Source organism: Ruditapes philippinarum, unplaced genomic scaffold (genome assembly GCF_026571515.1).
Source record: "Ruditapes philippinarum isolate M1 unplaced genomic scaffold, ASM2657151v2 ctg351_1_1_1_1, whole genome shotgun sequence".
Lineage (NCBI taxonomy): Eukaryota > Metazoa > Mollusca > Bivalvia > Venerida > Veneridae > Ruditapes > Ruditapes philippinarum.
Window position 1 is genome coordinate 575,065 of NW_026864352.1, and position 20,158 is coordinate 595,222.

General features: G+C 33.0%; 1 protein-coding gene across 1 annotated transcript; it reads right to left on the reverse strand.

Annotated features, from left to right (window-relative positions):
* Nucleotides 1-80: 80 nt before the first annotated feature.
* LOC132725327 (neurogenic locus Notch protein-like) lies at nucleotides 81-14,985 on the reverse strand. The gene is made up of 12 exons (XM_060710435.1): nucleotides 14,795-14,985; nucleotides 8,492-8,580; nucleotides 8,084-8,276; nucleotides 7,301-7,456; nucleotides 6,142-6,210; nucleotides 5,424-5,552; nucleotides 3,617-3,826; nucleotides 2,526-2,647; nucleotides 1,892-2,343; nucleotides 1,653-1,780; nucleotides 530-910; nucleotides 81-331 (listed from the first exon to the last, which is right to left on the reverse strand). The coding sequence occupies exons 1-12, from the start codon at nucleotides 14,847-14,849 to the stop codon at nucleotides 108-110; spliced, it is 2,208 nt and encodes a 735-aa protein (XP_060566418.1). The 5' UTR covers nucleotides 14,850-14,985; the 3' UTR covers nucleotides 81-107.
* Between the last annotated feature and the right edge of the window lie 5,173 nt (nucleotides 14,986-20,158).

Consider the following 20,158-nt stretch of genomic DNA (forward strand, 5'->3'; position numbering starts at 1 on the left):
GGGGTTTTCATTTCCCCTTTATAAAAAAAATTTTTTCCCCGGGGGTTTTACATGACATAAATTTATCTTCCAGGGTTTTTATTTCATATAAAATTACATTTTTTTCCCTAGTAACCATCTTTACATCGGCAGTTACCTGAAGTTCCATCACATATGTCTCTGCAGCCTTCACCACACCGGTTACACATTTTATCCGTTAAAGACCAAAAGTAATTTGATCGACAGTCACAAAGACCCGTAACACGGTCGCATGTTTCATTTTGACAATATTTATCACACGAATTACTGCACGTTTCACCATATGTTCCAACTGAACAAGCGTTGCAGTGTCCTGAAATGGAAAAGAAATAATGTCACTGGTATAAAGTGAAAGAATCAAAATGTAAACCGCCATAAAAACTGCACACGGATTTCGAGGTGAGCTTTTGTAAGTTATTTCATCATCTTTATATGTTAGGATAAGTGTAGCATATTTCTAATCAACAGAGAGACAATGGAGGTAAAATTTAGACAAGTGTGATGCCCATACCTTTATCATCGCAGCCTCCGGTACAATTTTGAGGGCACTTTTTACACCATGAAGTATAAAACTCATTACTGATACATCCATGAAGACATTCTCCTGTAGCGTTGTTACAAACATCTCCTTCTTGCTTACAAGACATCCTACAAGGCGAGCAGTTATTGCCCCAGTATCCGCGGTTGCAGCCATGCAAACACTCTCCAGTCATCGGGTCACAAACTTCACCTTCATCTTTGCACATATCACATGGCTCGCAAAATTGTCCTCGATGGGCTTTCGGGCAACCATATAAGCACTCTCCATCTTGCCATTTACAAATTTCTTCAGTTTTTTGGCAAGTGCTACAGTTGTTTTTGCATTTTTCCCCATACATCCCAGCCGGACACACTTGAACGATAAAGTATGAGTTAAAATCAGAACTACATTTACATATTACATCAGTATTCTAAAAAATGTCAGACAGTTTATATGGCTCAATTTAAACTGTTGAAAATTTATATAACCTGGTCCGCTAGGCAAGGACCAACTTTACAACAACACGGTCATATAACATGTACGAAAATAAACGAAAATGTCTTCATAAATTGACACTAACCGTCTATGTAGATTATATATTCTAACACTCCAAAGTAGAAAAAACCGGTGTTAAACTGCCAATAACTACTGGTTAGGGACTACTTGTATATGCGGCTGTTATGTTTTTCTCCCTCGATCAAATAGTTTACAAAGCCTTTAAAAACAATAAAACAGCATCTTAATTTATATTTTCAGTTCTCATCATGTTTTCTTTTCATACAATACCCAAATAATATCTCACATACACTAACACCACAGATTTGATCCATATATATATATATATATATATATATATATATATATATATATATATATATATATATATATATATATATATATATATATATATATATATATATATATATATAAACATATGTAAAGTTTACCAACTTTATACAGACATGTACTCTTTCTATAATGTGTTTCATATTGACGTTTATGTATTGTTTAAGCATTGTATCACATTCGTCACAAATTCATAAAAACTTGTGACGAATTGTGTATAAGTATTGTTTCACACGCATAGTACTTCTTAGTAAGACCTAATTCTTACCGTAAATATCTTTTATTTTCACATGATCCAGCCAGCCTGGTCGCTTAGCAACAGCAGCAGCCAGAAACTTCCCAGCATATTCTATCTTAGTAAATTCTCCTTCCTTTATCTTAAGTGACAGGATGGTGCTGGAAAATTGAGAGAAACGTTGTAATAACTGTGTAATAGTTTTTAATCATCGAATTGTAAAATCATAATCTGATTATACATATAAAGTATTTAGAGATGAGATGACTTACTCTGTGCTGTTTATGTTGTCTTCTTCTGTAAGGTTCACCATTGACCGTAACATCAAAGATATATTCTTCTGTATCTCTTCAATTGGGTGTTCTAGATCGCCTTTCAGTTCAACAACTACTACACCAGTCAGAGATTTTTCAGGTCGCTCGTCATTATCGCAGTCGTAGCCGTCCCAAAGACATTCCTTCGTACCACAGCCAGGTTTGCAATATGTGTTACCAAAATCAATGGTGCATGTAGTGTTGAAAAATGGACTACAGTCTTTTTGTACATTTATCACTGCGTCAAAACCATCAAACAAAGTTTCTTCAGAATTACAAGCATGGTCAGTGTATCCATCACCAAATGATCTTATACAATCTGTATTATTTTTAAACCCATCCGTATTGAAAGGGTCCGCCGTGAACTTACAGTTGTCTGTTCCATTACATATATCCACATTGCAGAGGGGCTTTATGGAAAAGAAATAAAAGAAATATATGAGATCCTCTACATATACATGTATATTGTATTGAATTTTTCATACTAACCTGCAGTACGTTCAATAAATAAATAAATGACTAAAACTTATTATGAAATCCAAACTAGTTTGTTACTATATATAAAAGTGTACATACATATTTATGCTTATACCTTACAATATCCTTCGTTTGAACAGGACCCGGGACCATTACGGTCACAGAATAATCCGACGTCAACAATATCTCTGCAAGCATAACCTGAGTATCCAGGATTGCAGTACATTCTGCGAGATTCTGTTGAAATAATAGTGCAAGTAAGAACACAGAACATTTCATATATACAGGTCAGTACCAAAATTTGTCTTCTTTGTACTTGTAGAGAACCAAACGAGAAATTCATTCCGATAATATCAAATTATCAAAAGTAGTGTCAATTGTCTGTCCTCGAAGCATGACAAAAAAGTCGAAAATTTGTGATTAAGGAAGAACTAAGGATGTGCTTACAAAAACGTTCGGACGTGTTGCAGTGATAAGTATTACTTGTAGTAAGTTTAAAGCTGCATTCCCGCTGATTCATGCTAATTTTTAGGAAAATTTTAAAAATGTATTAAAAAGTTAAATATTTTCAAGTGGACAAAGAAAGCAATTTGCACATTGCAAACGTCCTTTTCAATCTACGTAATTTACCACTTTATGTCAAAATATACAAAATACAAAAAACCTTTACTACGTTACTCACACAATATAGAAATATTGTCATCAATACTAAAAATCAGTCATTAATTGCATGTAACATGTAAATTATCACGAGTGTAAATACTTTTACTTTTCTTAAAATCAGTTTCCTGTCACTAACTGACCACTAATTAAATAGTGTCACATGAGGAAACATGTAACCATATTAGGGCTCGAATTTACGTTCCCTTGGCTGGAGAGATAAACACAGTATGCTATAGACCATTCTCTCCTGTGTACCCCAATATATTAATGTTCACACACACAACACAACGGTTTTACTATTTGTTAATCATTAATGTAGATATTTTAAAGTTTCAAAGTTTATTTCAGAATTCAATTCATACACACATGCCAATATGAGCTATAGCATATAAACGTACATTACATAAAGAGGGATAGCATACACATGAAAATAATAATATTAATACAATTCATCTTAACAGAACGATCAATTACTAGTAGTACTAAAAATCAGTACATCAATAATTACAGTGCACAAGACGAAAAACAGATGTGAAAACTTACCTATCAGGTCCACACATGTTATGAAACTTTTTGGTGGATATGGTGGCTGCCTGCTACACTCATCGAATGTGTTTAGTTTACAGTTGTTGTTCGGGTCACCAACTAACTTACAGTCGCATTCATAGCCTTCCTCAGGATAGTTTAGCGTACACATACCCTTGTTCTCACATGGCTCGCGTTTACAAAGATCGTGAATTTCACACTTTGCTCCTGAAAGGTTAATATTTAAACCATTTTCTATTAAAGAGAACTGGCACATATTGGAAGGTCTGTCATATCATAGAAATTTATGTTGATAATATTTAGTATTGTACCCCTGCTGGACGAAATATACATATGAGACGCGTCAAAACCAACATAATGGGTTTGCGACCAACATGGATCCAGACCAGCCTGCGCATCCGCGCAGTCTGATCCGGATCCATGCTGTTCGCTTACGAACCATATAACAAGACGAGAAATGGTATGGATCCATGCTGGTCGCACACCCATTATAATGGTTTTGTCATGACGGGGCTCTATAGACATAGTTGGTAAATGTAAGATGCATGATCTAATATTACATAATCTATAGATATCTCTAGAGTTTAAAACTATTGTATTCCATCACATAAATATTCATACTTTATCACTAAGAGCCTATGGACATGTTTCACAAATAAATGTTTTGTATGAATATACAATCGATACATTTGTTTTATTGTTTTATCAATACATGTATTTGAATTACTTACAGAAAGTGTGCTGATTAAAGGCCGATCTACTTTAAGAGTAGTAGCAGTTAAGCTTAGTATAGGTTTACATACAACAACGAGATTTCCGTGGGACAGAATTATGTTTTTATGTAGATGTCCATATCAGAATTAGTAAAGGTCGGAAAAAAACAGTCCTGGGTGAGGCATACTTTACATAATACATGTAGTTGGTTCCCTTGACCCTTTACCTCATATATGCGCGAAACAACGCACTTTCGACCCCCCTCTTTTAGGCCTCAAATAGTGAACAAATGTCCTATTTAGGCCGAAAAGACTGTTTTTCGTTTGAGAAATGTTGTTAAATGAGTGAACACTTTTTCGGTGCGGCCCCACATCCAAAAGATACATCAGGGGGTTGCCAGAAGGGGGATGTTGGGGGGTTGAAGGTGGGCGGCAGTCCCCCTCATCGCCAAGTAAATTTTTGTGAGAGGCTAAAAATGACCCCAGATCGATCATAAGGTAACGTGTATCCAACGCTAAAAAGTATTTGACTCTATCTCAATCCATTGAGAAGTTGCAGCACTTTAAAATCAATTTTGATGGAAAAAATCAATGCAAAATAGTGATTTTTGGCAATTTTGAGATGTCCCCTTGTTGCCATGGTAACAGAAAATTTAAACCTGAGCATGTTGTTACAAAGGCAATGGTCCAGTCAACATTTGTGTCAAGTTTGATTAGTATTTAAGTAGTTTTTATAGTTTTATAGCAGTTTGAACTTGTATCGGGAGACTTTTCAATGAAAACAGCCATTTTTCACAAACTGCTCATGAAGTAATGGGTTAACACTGTATGAAATATACAATATTCGAGGAACTGACACTTCATTGCGGAGAAAATGTTTAAAATGATGCAAAAATATGAGAAATGCTCGATAGGTTACTGCTCTTGTTCATATTTATACAGAATTGAAATGGACAAAACTTATTTATTATATCATTATTTTTATTCAGGGATGGACCTCTGATCATTCTTAGATGTTACATAGGAATTGTTTTACCCGTTTTTTTATTTAAAAAAATATATACCGATAATAGTAATATACCTGCACATACCTTTATAGAAAGGAAGACATTTGCACTGGTTGACATATTCACCATTGATAAGTTCTTTTGTACAATTTGCAGTGTTGTTTATCTGACAATAACCAACATCACATTCTGTTGATAACTCACAAAAACTACCTGCATGGGTTACACAGAAATAATTGATTTACAGCTACTTATCCATTTGAGTTAGTGTAATAATTAAAGGGTAACTCATTTAGAAAAGAGTGATAGTTTTAAAATTGTTGTCTATATTAATTGAATACAATAACTGAGATACCAAAATCATTTAAAGTCAGTCCTGTAAAATAGAAACAAGTCAATCAGATATATCAAATGAAACTTGCTTGTATGTTTAAGGTGTTCATTTTTATATTTTATTTAAAAATAATCGTTTCTCAAACTCTTCTTTAATTTATAAATTTGTGTTCCACTAAAATCATTTCGTCTACTTATCTAAAACATTTTCAAAAAAGATTTGGTCAAACTCCATTTTCATGTGGATTGAATTTGAAATACAGATTAAAATGGCTATGGCTCTTAATCTTATCTAAAAATGAATTTGGGTAAACCAAAATTGCTCTTGCAATAAATACAACAATTAAAAACCCGTTTAAAAAACGCCACTACTTAAAATACCTGAAATCTTGTTATGCACAATATTGTAGGTTCCATTTATTATTCTTTTTCGCCCCCCCCCCCTCCCCCTTAACAGGAATCATCTTACCTGTAAAGTTGCTGTGACAGATACAAGAGCCGTTCTCACAGGAGCCAGAATTGTTACATGGTCGTGTATCTGTTTCATGATAGAAAAAATCATTTAAGTATGAGCAATAGTAATTAAGTTATGTAATGAAATTTTTACCTCAGAAGTTCTAGCAATGATGACGACTATCTTATGCAACCTAGTGAACTTGTTTTAACAATTCTGAGATTTAATTTTGGGTTAAGATATTTACAATACATAAAATAATTAAGTCATTTATATTTTACAAGAATTATTTTTCCAACATAGTCACTTTAAAGCAACAAATGATAATAAATGCAACATATATGTTTAACTTGTTTTATTTATGGTTGGCATAAAATTTCCGTCATGACTGGTCATTAAGTAACATAAAGTTAATAGAGTTTGAACCTTTATATAAAATAGAATATTATAAAATAGGTTTTGCTTCGTCATCGATTGCAAAAACCTGTAATTTTATGTTAGATTTTCGCCATATCGACGGCTGAATAAGAGCATTAAATATTCCAGACAATCTGTTATAGAATAATATTAACAATTACATATATATCAATTATAATATTATATGACTAATACTCATATCCTAACAGTCGGAAGTGACATTTTATATATTGCTTATATATGCTTCGGTAGCTTAATATGTTTATTCAGATATAATCAATTAAAATTATGTTTCGAAAAAGAGACAATGTGCTGACAAATGCCGGATATGATAAATACTTGATATCCGAAGCTTATAAAATATGTTTTATAAATATTATCAATAAAAATTAGTTAAATTTTGAAAAGACTGATACAGCCATTTGTATATATAAATTACAGCCATTATAAATGAATTGAATGTTTGTCTGAAATACGGGTAAATTTAATGAACATGATCAGTATTGGAAAAACTTCCTTGGAGAGGTTGCTATTCACTGTCGGCCGACACCAGACTTAGGAGCTACCTATCGCTATACTAATTAATATAATTTTATATGACTTACATTGAACCTTTGGAAAATACATACTGTAATTATCTTTCCATGCAGACTTAAGCCGTGAAAAAACTTCCGTTCTGTTGTTTTGTTGTTGTTTTTATTTTTAAAAACAAATTGTATGTAAATATTGTTCCTAACCAAATAACAGAGTTTATTACCAGAGCATTTACTGGGGTCCGTTGTAAGTGACTCTGTAGTAGTAGGTGACTGTGTAGTAGAAGGTGACTGTGTAGTAGTAGTTGACTGTGTAGTAGTAGTTGACTGTGTAGTAGTAGTTGACTGTGTAGTAGACACTAAATTATCTGTCACAGATTCTGAAAGAGGTCACAATACTTAAACGTCGATTTCAATAAGCAAGCTTTATCAGATAGGATATACATTATAAAGTGAGAAGATGTTATGCAGAAATTTAAGTCCGTTTATAATTATGACTTAATCCATATTAGGCAAAATATGTTAATTCTTTGAAAGAACGAGATAAATTCAGACGGTTGTATTAATTAAAGATCCTGTATGTTGTAATTAAGGATGTAACAACATTTAAGAGAAATTTTATGTATGTATACAACTATTTTTCTAAAACAATCTCCAAACATCGGAAAATATGTTAAATATGTACTGAAAATGTTTAAACGTATTATAAGTAATCATTAAAATATATGCAAACATTGCTTATTGAAAAATTTGGCTTAGACTTTATCGAAAATAAATTTCTAATTACCTCCCTTTATTTATACGAAATGTAAATTCGGCAATATCTTTACAATTAATGCTTTTTGGAACTTACAATATTGATAAATCTTCATTTGAGCATCATAATTATGATATAAAAGCGTAAAAAATGAGTTACAGGATCTTTAAACTGCGGCAAAACAGAAGAAATTGATTCAAAACTTTTCAAAAATTATCAGATTCTATGGTAAAAATATTCTTTTAAATACCATTGACAACTAATTCTATCACGTGTTGATGATCGCCGTTGCTGACACAGACATAATCGCCGCTATCTGAGATGCTCACGTTGTTTATGCGCAAATACCACCGTAACTTGTGATGCACTTCAAACCGATTGTCAAGCGTCAGCACTTTTTCACCATGTGTTAGTTTGTCACCATTAGGGCTTGTCCAATTAACCTTTATATACACAATAATTGAACAATCACATTATTTATGAAAGTAAAGCAGATAAAGATTATTCACACCGCATTTCGCTTTTGATATTTGGTCATTGGAGAAAAGAAGATTTTGTTCTATTATGTTAAAATGAAAATGAGCTGAATGGCAATTGACATGGTTGGGTAATCTAAAGCTTGATAATACCATTAATATATAATAAATCAGCCACAAACCTCTCTTTTATCGTCTGCACCGGTGCATTCAAGAGGCACGTTGTCTCCCACGACTGCAAGCTTTGGAGTTTTGCCAATAGACTGTGACCCTGAAAATAACATAACAAACCTACCTTTACTGGTATAACTATTCAGAATACAACAACAACAGCAAAAATAATACTTTTATTTACAATCAGGTCACATAAATGCAACAACATGATCAAAAAGTTTTGTTTCTAACTGTGGGTTTTTTAATTATATTTTCAAACAACTATACGAGGATTGATCAAAAACTTCTTGACCCGATGTACTTCCGGTAGTCAGAGAACCCAACTAATGGTCTTACTTTTCAATATTATCGCCCTCTACATCAATACACTTTGCCCATATGTGCTCCAACTTGTTTAACCTTCAAAATAGAACTCTCTATTTTGGTCCTCAAAGAACTCATTGACCGCCTCCATGACACCTTCATTCCTTCCAAAACGTCTATCACGAAGCTTAGTTTTCATTTTCGGAAACTGGTATAGAAATCAGAGGGGGGCAAGTCCAGAGAATATGGGGGATGAGGAAGAATTTCAAAGCCGCAGTCAGTTGCAGCTGCCATCGCAACTTGGGATGTGTGCGCTGGCGCATTGTCGTACAGGAACAGAACGCATTGAGTCAGTTTGCCCCACGGTTTCTTGACGCAGATGATGTCTCAATTCTTCTGCATAATACGTACCGTTTATAGTACGACCTTGCTCAAGATAGTCAATCATGATTATCCCCTGACTATCAAAAAAATTGAAGCCATCATCGTCACTGCTGATGGCATCCTCTTGATTTTCTTCGGAGGGTGTGAGCCAGGGTGCTTCCCTTACACGCTCTGTTTATTTTTTGTATTATGGATCGAATAGATGGACCCATGTTTCATCCTGAGTTACGATCCGATAGATAAAATCAGGTTCACCCTCATAGCGAGACAAAAAAGATATCTTGAAATGTCAAGCCTGGTCCGTTTCTGTTCGTCAGTCAACTGTCTGAGGACCCATCTAGCGGTAACCTTTGACATGACATAGACATCAATCAGAATTTCTGAACTGAATCAAAGCTTATACCCACTTCCCTAGCAATACTTCGCAGGTCTCGCTTTCTGTCGCACATGACCAGGTCGTGCACAGCTTCGGCAATTTCATCGTTGGTGGCCTCTTTTGGTTGCCAAGGCCGCTCATCATCTCCAATGCTCTCCCGGCCCCTCTTAAATTCAGCTGCCCATTTTTCAAAGTGCCATAGGAAGGGGACTCCTTCCCACGTGTTTCCATGAAGTCTTCATGGATTTCCTTTGGGTATGTCCTTTCTTAATGACGGCTCTGATTTCAACTTTCTTTCTCCATTTGGTCTAAATGACATACCCCTCTACCGATCAATGTGTGTTTTATGTTACTTAATCTGTGTAAAACCGCGTTTAACTCGGTCAGTAATCTTCAATAAGATCGGCGTATCGTGAGTAAATGTCAGTGTAGTGGCTAGAAGTATATCGGGCCGAGAATTTTTTGATCATACCTCGTATTTAATTAAAGAGAATGACTATCGCTATAATGGCAATAAATAATATAAGGAACAGATGGGGACAGCAGTTTTTGTATGCAACAATTTAACAAGATACAATGTGTAAAATTAGCAGTTAGCTTTTTTCTCTTTCTAGATAAATAAATAATCTTCGTATATTTAGGCAAATTGAATAAGGCAATTTTAAATCTAACGGAACAAATTGAAATTATTACACTTTTAAAACGTAATTTCTACAACTGTTACTATCAATGTCCTTGGTGCATAGGAAGCACGATTTTTCATTCAAATATACAACGGCATTTCAACTTTAAGTTATTTATAAATATCTAACATTTATCTTCATGTATGCAAATATAACTATAGTCATGTCTCTGCAAGGAACAGCATATTATATAGTGACCAATAAGACTATATGTCTGTTCATATTAGCCATCTATCAATACCTACTATCATCATCATCATCATTATCATCATCATCCTCATCAACAACAACAACAACATCATCATCATCATTAACAACATCATCATCAAAATCAACAACTTCAATGTATGAAATAACCACCAATATCACATGTATAATTACTGCATCATATACGGCAACTTCATAACCATTGTAATCGTTAACAACACCACCAACAACTTCACCAATCACTGAACTGATCCCCAGATAGGTTCATAGTGTTGACAACATCATGTAAACATATCAATCTCTCTTTGAATCTGACTATGCAACAGTGCTTCTCGTCTGCTGAATGTCTCCGAAAGACTGACAATGAGTGACAAGCTGTATGCCTGATTCGCTAAATATCAGAAGTTTTGCGGAAAGGGTCGAGCAAGATGCGATTGCGAATCATACTGATACCAGGAAAGCTGTTCATATCTAAGAATGTTTTGTTTAATTTTAGTAGTGGTAAAAGGGGGTTTTACCACTACTGTAATATTTTATCCGGAAAAATGGATAGCTACTATCTAATCAGATGTGTCCCGCTTCGAAGCAAGATATTATAATGTAATAATTGAAAAATCATTTAAGTGTATTCGGAACAAAGGTCTCTTATTGAACGGAAACTGTTGCATTCTCAACCCATAGATAATCTAGCTGTTTATATATGTACCGCAAGCTCGTATACAATATACAGCGGTATAAAATATTAATTTATATGCATGCATATTCATTTAAAAGGGGGTATGGTATAGATATATAAAAACATTGCCATTGTTCGTTCGTTCGTCCTGCCAGACACACTATAGGTGTTCGTAAAACAGTAAAGTGTGGGGAAAACGTTTTCCAGCTCAAATTTTAAACTCGGCCGTATAGCATTGCTAAACCAACTAAAATATGGTGCAAAATTCATATCTCTTCTCCCAAAATACATGCCACAATTAAAAGAACAACGCTAATTAAAGCAACAGATGCTTATTATTATATATGCCTTACTATATTTACGCATCTGTGGATGTTTCTAAATTCAAAATTTCACCATTTTCGTGTTAAATGTTGAATTCTACTTAAGGCGGTGCTAGGGGGCGTGGACGGTAGTTTGCACTTGACAGTACCGTCCATGAACAGGCTCAATCAAACCGAGCCTGCAACATTTTCAATTTTGCCGTTCGGCTTTCTTTAGACATTCTTATTTCTCTCTATTTTACTATATTTCATTGTAACCTCTTATGTGATTTATTTTTTACACCGGACATAGGATATATATACATACATGTTTCTAGCACTATTGAATGGATATTATTACTTAAACATTTGCGCATGATCATTTTGAAATTAGAAAATACATCTTGATTTTCAGTGATTGTGTTATAATAAAGCACGGTATGGAGTTCAGATGCGCAGTAATATAATCACGAAGGCCGTAGACCCGAGTATTAATTACACATATGAACGACATACCGTGCTTTATTATAAACAGACCGCTCAACATCAAGATCTTTGACCATTGAAAAACATATAGTTGGGCTCATATTGATATTCTGATCAAAACTCACCACACAAGCTCTGAAATATTTCATCTATCTAAAAAAATATTTCAACAATTATCATAGCTAATTAACAAAGGAACGGACACGCACAAGGCTACGTTATATCTACCACATCTTACTATGCTAGAATGAAACAATACGAGTAAAATAGCGACTCTAAGCATGAATTTATATATTGTAACATTGGAATATCAGATGTACAAAATGTACCGGTTTGTATGGAAAGCTATGGCTGTCTGATATTGTTCTTTTTCAATTTATGTAACCATTTGGATAATATATAAGTTCACTTCGACTATATATGAATTGAAAACACCTTCTTATTTAACCGGAATCCATTGTATTAATCCACAGTTACAATATATGAAATCATACTGTCAGTGTATGAAACCGAGTTATGCGCAATATATAAGTTGATTTTCTCAATATATGAAATTCTTCAATATATGGTACCAAAGTAGCCATGTATGGAACCAGATGTCCTTATATGAAACCGGATTATCAATATTTTAATTCATTTTTTCAATATATGAAACCAATGTATCAATTTATGAAACCAAAGTAGAAATATATTAGTTGGTTAATACATTATATATGATACCAATTCTTCAATATATGGTACCAAAGTAGCCATATATGGAACCAGATGTCCTGATATGAAACCTAATTTTCAATATATTAATTCATTTTTACAATTTATGAAACCAATTTATCAATGTATGGAACCAAAGTAGCAACATATCACTTGATTATCACTTTATATGATAACAGTTCTTCAATATATGGTACCAAAATAGCCATATATGGAACCAGATGTCCTTATATGAAACCGAATTATCAATATATATTATTTCATTTTTACAATATATAAAACCATTTTATTAATGTATGGAACCAAAGTAGCAGTATATAAGTTGAAGTTACATTTTATGGAACCAAAATAGCATATTTTCAAGTCAACTAGTCAAAGGCCGAGGTCATTGGGTTCTGTTATTACAATGCATACAGTTTTTCATGAAATCAATTATCATTTGGCTGATTATTTTTTAAACTTTGTGAGTAGATTAACCTTAATGTGTCCTACTGGCCCTGCCCATTTTTTATCAAAGGTAAAGGTCGCGATGAACTTATTTTTTAAATATGTTTTTGTTTTTGTACGACTCAGTAGCTTAAAGTATGACATACAACTCGTACATATATAACGATAAGTTTTGCCTGCCCAGCTCATTTTAAGTGAATGTGACGTTAAATTCAAATATTTTCTTATTCAGAAAATGTGCAGTATGCAGTCAGTGAAGCACGCTGTTCGCTGTTCTTTAAACAAGGAATATTGGAGCGAAACTGTAATACCGGTGCAAGGATAGAATACAGCCTTTAAAAAAAGTCCCGTCAATATAATGACATTTTGGTTCAATATATTGCTACTTTGGTATCATATATTGAAGAACTGGTATCATATAATGTGAAAATCAACTTATATATTGCTACTGCGGTTACATATATTGATAAACTGGTTTCATATATTGTAAAATTGATTTAATATATTAATAATTCGGTTTCATATAATGGCATCTGGTTCCATACATGACTTACTTGGATCCATATATTGAAGATCTGGCATCATGTAATGTGATAATCAACTTATATATTGATACTTCGGCTCCATACATTGATAAAATGGTTTCATATATTGTAAAAATGAATTAATATATTGATAATTCGGTTTCATATAAGGGCATCTGGTTCCATACATTGTTTCTTTGGTTCCATATATTGAATTATTGGTCTCATATGTTGTAATAACCAACTCATATATTGCTACTTTGGTTCCATACATTGATTAAATGGTTTCATATATTGTAAAAATGAATTAATATATTGATAATTTGGTTTCATATAAGGACACCTGGTTCCATACATTGTTACTTTGGTTCCATATATTGAATTATTGGTCTCATATATTGTAATAACCAACTCATATATTGCTACTTTGGTTCCATACATTGATAAAATGGTTTCATGTATTGTAAAAATGAATTAATATATTGATAATATGGTTTCATATAAGGACACCTGGTTCCATACATTGCTACTTTGGTTCCATATATTGAATAATTGGTATAACCAACTCATATATTGCTACTTTGGTTCCATAAATTGATAAAATGGTTTCATATATTGTAAAAATGAATTAATATATTGATAATTTGGTTTCATATAAGGACATCTGGTTCCATACATGGCAACTTTGGTACCATATATTGAAGAATTGGAATCATATATTGAGAAAATCAACTTATATATTGCTAACTCGGTTTCATACACTGACAGTATGGTTTCATATATTGTAACTGTGGATTAATATAATGGATTCCGGTTAAATAAGAAGGTATTTTCAATTCATATATAGTCGAAATGCACTCATATATTATCCAAATGGTTACATAAATTGAAAAAGAACAATATCAGACAGCCATGGCTTTCCATAGGTTTGCATGTGACTGTATGTGCATACGTATGGTGTTACATGTCAAATATACTTTATCAGTCTGGAGGACTAAATCTAAAGTAATAGCTTAAGTTCAACCGAACACACATCTTAGAGTGGGGAAGTCAATTAAACAATCGTATGTAAAGTTTAATGTTCAATTCGAGTGCATATACATGTAATTGCATTGAAAGTTATTATACTGACAAACAAAATAAAAGTATCTTTAAAATATCTTTAAAAATCATGCAAGCATGCTTTTGATAAAATTAAAAAAAAAATCTTACCCGTACGTATTGCAATACACACCAAAGCAAACCCTATGACACCCCAACGTTCCATAATTTATAGAAAGAATTTAATCATAAAAACCTGTTAAAGCTATATAGATGAAAATTCAAATTTACAGACAGACCAACTTTATTATCACAATTACTGAATCATCTTATTGTTTGTTCAAAAATATATCTAAAGTGTTTATAGTCTCATCATTATCATATCCGGTGAAACACTTACAAGATGACGCTCAATGTTCTCACGTCCTGTATCATTAGTTTCCGTCTTATTTGTTTTTAATTTGAAGAAAATCAATATCAAATCGAAAACTGGCACAATATAGAACACAATTTTAATGTTTCTATACAGAAATTCCTTTTCGACAACATAAATGATAATAATGGAAGTCGGCAAATTTATGCAAAACTAAAGATCTACATTTTTACATAACAACAAAAAACTAGAAATGTGTCAATAGGACACGGATGCCCCCACACGCCACTGTTCTGTCAATCTTATGACTCTAGGTCAAATATTTTTTGGACTACATGTGCCACAAGTTGAAATCTAAAAAGCAACAAAGGGCCATAATTCTGTTAAATTTGGTCGCAACAAAAATTCCTTCCTTTACTACCATCTACACATTAAGGTTGCCCATCCCTGAAAGTTTAAGCAAAATCTGCCATCCTGTTTAAGAGGAGTTGCGTTCACAAAATTTCTACATAGTATGTAGTGAAAAAATCAACAAAGGGTCATAATTCTCTTAAATTTGGTCGCAGCAAAAATTCCTTCCTTTACTACCATCTACACATTAAGGTTGTTCATCCCTGGAAGTTTAAGCAAAATCTGCCATCCGGTTTAAGACGAGTTGCGTTCACAAAATTTCTACATAGTTTATAGTGAAAAAATCAACAAAGGGCCATAATTCTGTTAAATTTGGTCGCAGCAAAAATTCCTTCCTTTAATACCATCTACACATTAAGGTTGTTCATCCCTGGAAGTTTAAGCAAAATCTGCCATCCGGTTTAAGAGGAGTTGCGTTCACAAAATTTCTACATAGTATATAGTGAAAAAATCAACAAAGGGCCATAATTCTGTTAAATTTGGTCGCAGAAAAAATTCCTTCCTTTACTACCATTTACACATTAAGGTTATTCATCCTTGGAAGTTTAAGCAAAATCTGCAATCCGGTTTAAGAGGAGTTGCGTTCACAAGATTTCGGGACGTACGGACAGACGGACGGACGGACGGACACTCGGACGGACAAGTGCAACGCTACATGCTCCCACTCTGTGGGGGCATAAAAAAGGAATGTAAACAAATACGTTTGTCATATGAACTCGTCTTCAAGCAAATATTTCACAATTTACACATTTCATTTCTCGTCTCTTTACTTCTCTTTCTTTCTTGGCATATTGGCATAAACAATACATATATACCTTAGGCCATTTCCAACATAAAAAAGGATAGCCAAGATATCACAATTGAATAAATTCAAAGTTTACTTAAACATGAAGTGCCTCCTACAACTAAAAACCATAGGCTAAGCTTTACGATTTTTAACTTATTTTCCAATTTTGAAGGAGGGTAATATTTATTTACAAGTGTAACCAAAATCAAAATTTTTGGCCGAAAACGAATAAAACATTCTTGGATATCTCTTTATGAATGTAAGCTCAATGTAATAATTGTCACGGTTAACAGTAAGAACAAATGTACCGGACAATATGAACTGAACAGAATATTTTATTGGCATTAAATATATACCCCTTTTATAGCCATACAAATATATACATGTATAGTCATACAAACTTAACAAGAAGAACAAAAACAATCTTATTTAACAAATTTTAGGTTGTTTATAGATATCTGGTATACTAGTACTTTAATGGGAGTGATTTCATTGTCCTTTTTTTTTTTGAAAGCCAAAATTAATATAAAAATATGTTAACCGACGGTTGTGTTTCTATCTAGTGAAACATCTTTGTTCTCCAAATTATAACTTTATAATTGTATTTGATATAATTTGTACATCTTTGTTTTGTTTAAATGATCCTATTTTGCTATAAATGAATGTGACAGAAGCTGTTTATAGCTGTGGCTCTACAATCCCGATTCAAACTACAACAGTTATGTGCAGCTCATATTCCAAATAGAATTTTTTTACACCCCATGGCCTATCACAACATGCAACTTAACAGTGCCTTTGAAACGGTTATCCTTATTTGGATCGTTAGTTACAAGTTGTTCACATAAAATATTAGTGTGTCGTCGTTTGCGTGGTACCTGGCGTTCTGTACTCAACGAATGTGGGAGTAGTATAAGACATGTAGCATCACTGCAAAAAACAAACATACTTTTATTTATCACAGAGATAATTAAGCAGATCCTACATTAAAATATCGTTCATCCCGATAGAAAAGTGAAAAATTAGGCATGTTATAGCAATTAAAACTTAAAGCTACATGCCTCCAGATGACTCATAATATTTCAATAAAATCAACCTTGAGAAAAATGAACTTAAATTTTAGGAAATATAAAACTATTCAAGATTCAAGAAATATTTTATATGTTCTGTGCGATAAATGACTGATTTTCCAATATTAAACAATTATATTTCTACTGCGTTACTAACGCAGTAAGGGCTATTTATGCAAATTTTGACCACTTTTTGATAATTTACGCGGGTTGTATGTGGCATTGAAAACGTGTAAATTGCTTCCATTTGGTTAATACACAATATTAAACATTCAGATACATTTTTAAAATTTTCATGAAAATTAGCATGAATCTGGAGGCGTGCTGCTTTAATGGTGTTGATTTGATCCTCTTATAGTATACACTATTTGAAAGTTAAAAGTTTAATCTATTGCTGCATGTTAAAATATTTGTAACTTTCTCTATGTCTTCCACTTAAAAAACATAGCAGAACATACCCACTGAGCCAGTTTTTTCGTCTTATGCATAGTTATATAACAAAAGTTGCATATCTCTGTTATAATATGTCTCTGATTTTATTATGTTAAGCTCAAAACCATTTTATGAATAAATTCGAAGATGGTTTTTTCTTAGATAATTATGATACATAAAAAGAATTACTGTTTCTCGTCAATTCTTTGAGATTCTTCATTACGAAAAGGTTAGTACATATCATATCTTAATTAAAGTATCTGAGAGAAAATACTAGTAGTCAACAAAATTAGTATTCTAAGTTGCTTCTGAAACGAACGTTACCAAAAGAAATGTACGTTTTCAGTAACTTTTAGAGGGAAGATTACTTTTTAACTAAATGTACGATGTATGGACTTTCCTTGGTTTTCATTTTGAAAACATATACATGCAGTCGTCTGTTCGAAAGCATGCAGCAGCTGCTGTTTATTAGGTAAAAACGTAGTCTATGATAATCATAGACATTCAAGTTTCTCCATTTTTATCAAGTACAAAACAATGCTTTTTGGACGTTTAAAATCGTTTTAAAATCTTTGAAAATGTACTTAATTTATGAGCAATTTAAACTTTCTCACTATTTCTCACAGATTGATACTATAGTTATGTAGCACGTACGTTTCACTGCGAAAGATTCAGATTTTCAGCATCAATCATCTGTTAAAGGTTCTATATTTCTACACCACATGCACTACTAGAGAAAATTTGTTCACCTAAAATGGCTAAACATCGATATATCCATCTTTAAACATGCCAAAAATCCATCTTTAACATAAAACAATTATTTCTTTTTAAGAAAATGATTAAATAGGCCTACCATTTTATGAATAATTCCGAGCAAAAAAAAATAAAATAAAGTAAACACACAAGTTTACGCAGAAAATATCTCTATTTATTATGGCAGATGCCACTACGAATATTTTAATTTTGTAGATTTTCAGTATAAACAATTTATTGTTTGTAACATTTTGAGATACATATTAAAGAAACATTGATAATTTTCAAACACATCATTCAATGTTTTCCACCTTAAACGGTAACATAATTATAGAAAATTAAAAATATCACGTAATAGTTTTGTTGTTCTTAATTAGGTGTTATTCTGACTTATTCCCTAGAGGATTATCCGTAACGTACCGGCAAACGGTATTTAGCCAGGTTTTCGAAAAGGTCAATTAACCAATCATGTACGGTTTACAGATCACATGCTCTCCCATGTACCGAAAACAGGTCACGTGCTCCTCCATGCCTCAAAAGTTAAACGCGTACCAATACCCTGCGGTCTCCAGACCGCAGGGAATGAATAAAATTACGGTACGAACAATTGTCATAAGTTAAAACATTTACGTATTTTCTGTTGCATGGCACCAGGAAACAAGAACATATTCAAATAAAATCAGATCTTAAATGGTCACGACGTAGATCATAGGTCGGCCATTTTGAATGATTTTTATTAAATGATTTAATGCTAAGTTTTGAATATTTAAACTATCTTTACTTTATAACCTAAAATTAATTTTCTAAACAAACAAGATCGTTGCAAGAAAATGATGATTGTTTCAGACAATATACTGCTTCAAAATCGTAATCGATTACACTAAGCAGGGCGTTGTCTGGGAATAGCTGTTAAAACAAATATGTCAAGTGCAAATTTATAGACATAAGCTAAAAGCAAGTTAAAAAGAACTACAAGACGGAGATAAAAGTTAAAAACAAAGCTGGCTTAGAACTGGTAAAACGGATACGGCTGCCTAGTAAAGAGGTCTAAACTGGGGACACGGGTAGGCCATTCCACAGACGAATATGAATAGGAGTAGTATTGTGTCCTTGAATATGGTATTCCGAAGTTCAGGTTTCTAGTGTGTGTCAGCTGGTGATGGTTGACCCTCACATGATTGTGTTGGATTTTGTAGAGGAGGGTAACATAGCTAAAGATACTTCAGCGAACATGTTTTATAGTACTGCTAGACCTGTTCGAACAACGTAAAAATAAAAGCGGCATATAAAGTTATAGAAGCCAGAACTAAGGGTAACAGAGCTGATGTTGCGCCTCTGTTCTAGGGTTTGCCAATAAAGTTCACTTATCATTTCAGATACACTACTAGTGTAATTGTAGTCATTGTATACATATCTGGCAGCTGACCTTTGAACTTGTTCTTTTTTGTAAACTAGATATGTTTGCCAAGGATGCCAAACCGTGGAACAGTATTGTAACTGGGGCCTTACATAAGTTTTGTAGGCAGTTTCTTTGACCTTTTTGACATTTCTTTTTATAAATCTGAGTAAATTATTTGCTTTTGTTATGTTATTTATGTTATTAATATTCTGCAGTCACAGTGGATTTTAGTTGTTGACCATGTAAAATATAGGGGAATGTTACTTGATGTTTCTTGCTGCTGATACTAAGGACTTCACATTTATCTGGGTTA

What these genes read in the sequence shown, in the direction of transcription:
- LOC132725327 (XM_060710435.1), bottom strand. Translation starts at nt 14,849, where the DNA reads ATGGAACGTTGGGGTGTCATAGGGTTTGCTTTGGTGTGTATTGCAATA. An exon ending in ATGTCTTCCTTTCTATAAAG is followed by an intron (nt 3,827 to 5,423) that starts GTATGTGCAGGT and finishes TTAACCTTTCAG; the next exon opens with GAGCAAAGTGTGAAATTCAC. An exon ending in GACAACATAAACAGCACAGA is followed by an intron (nt 1,781 to 1,891) that starts GTAAGTCATCTC and finishes TCAATTTTCCAG; the next exon opens with CACCATCCTGTCACTTAAGA.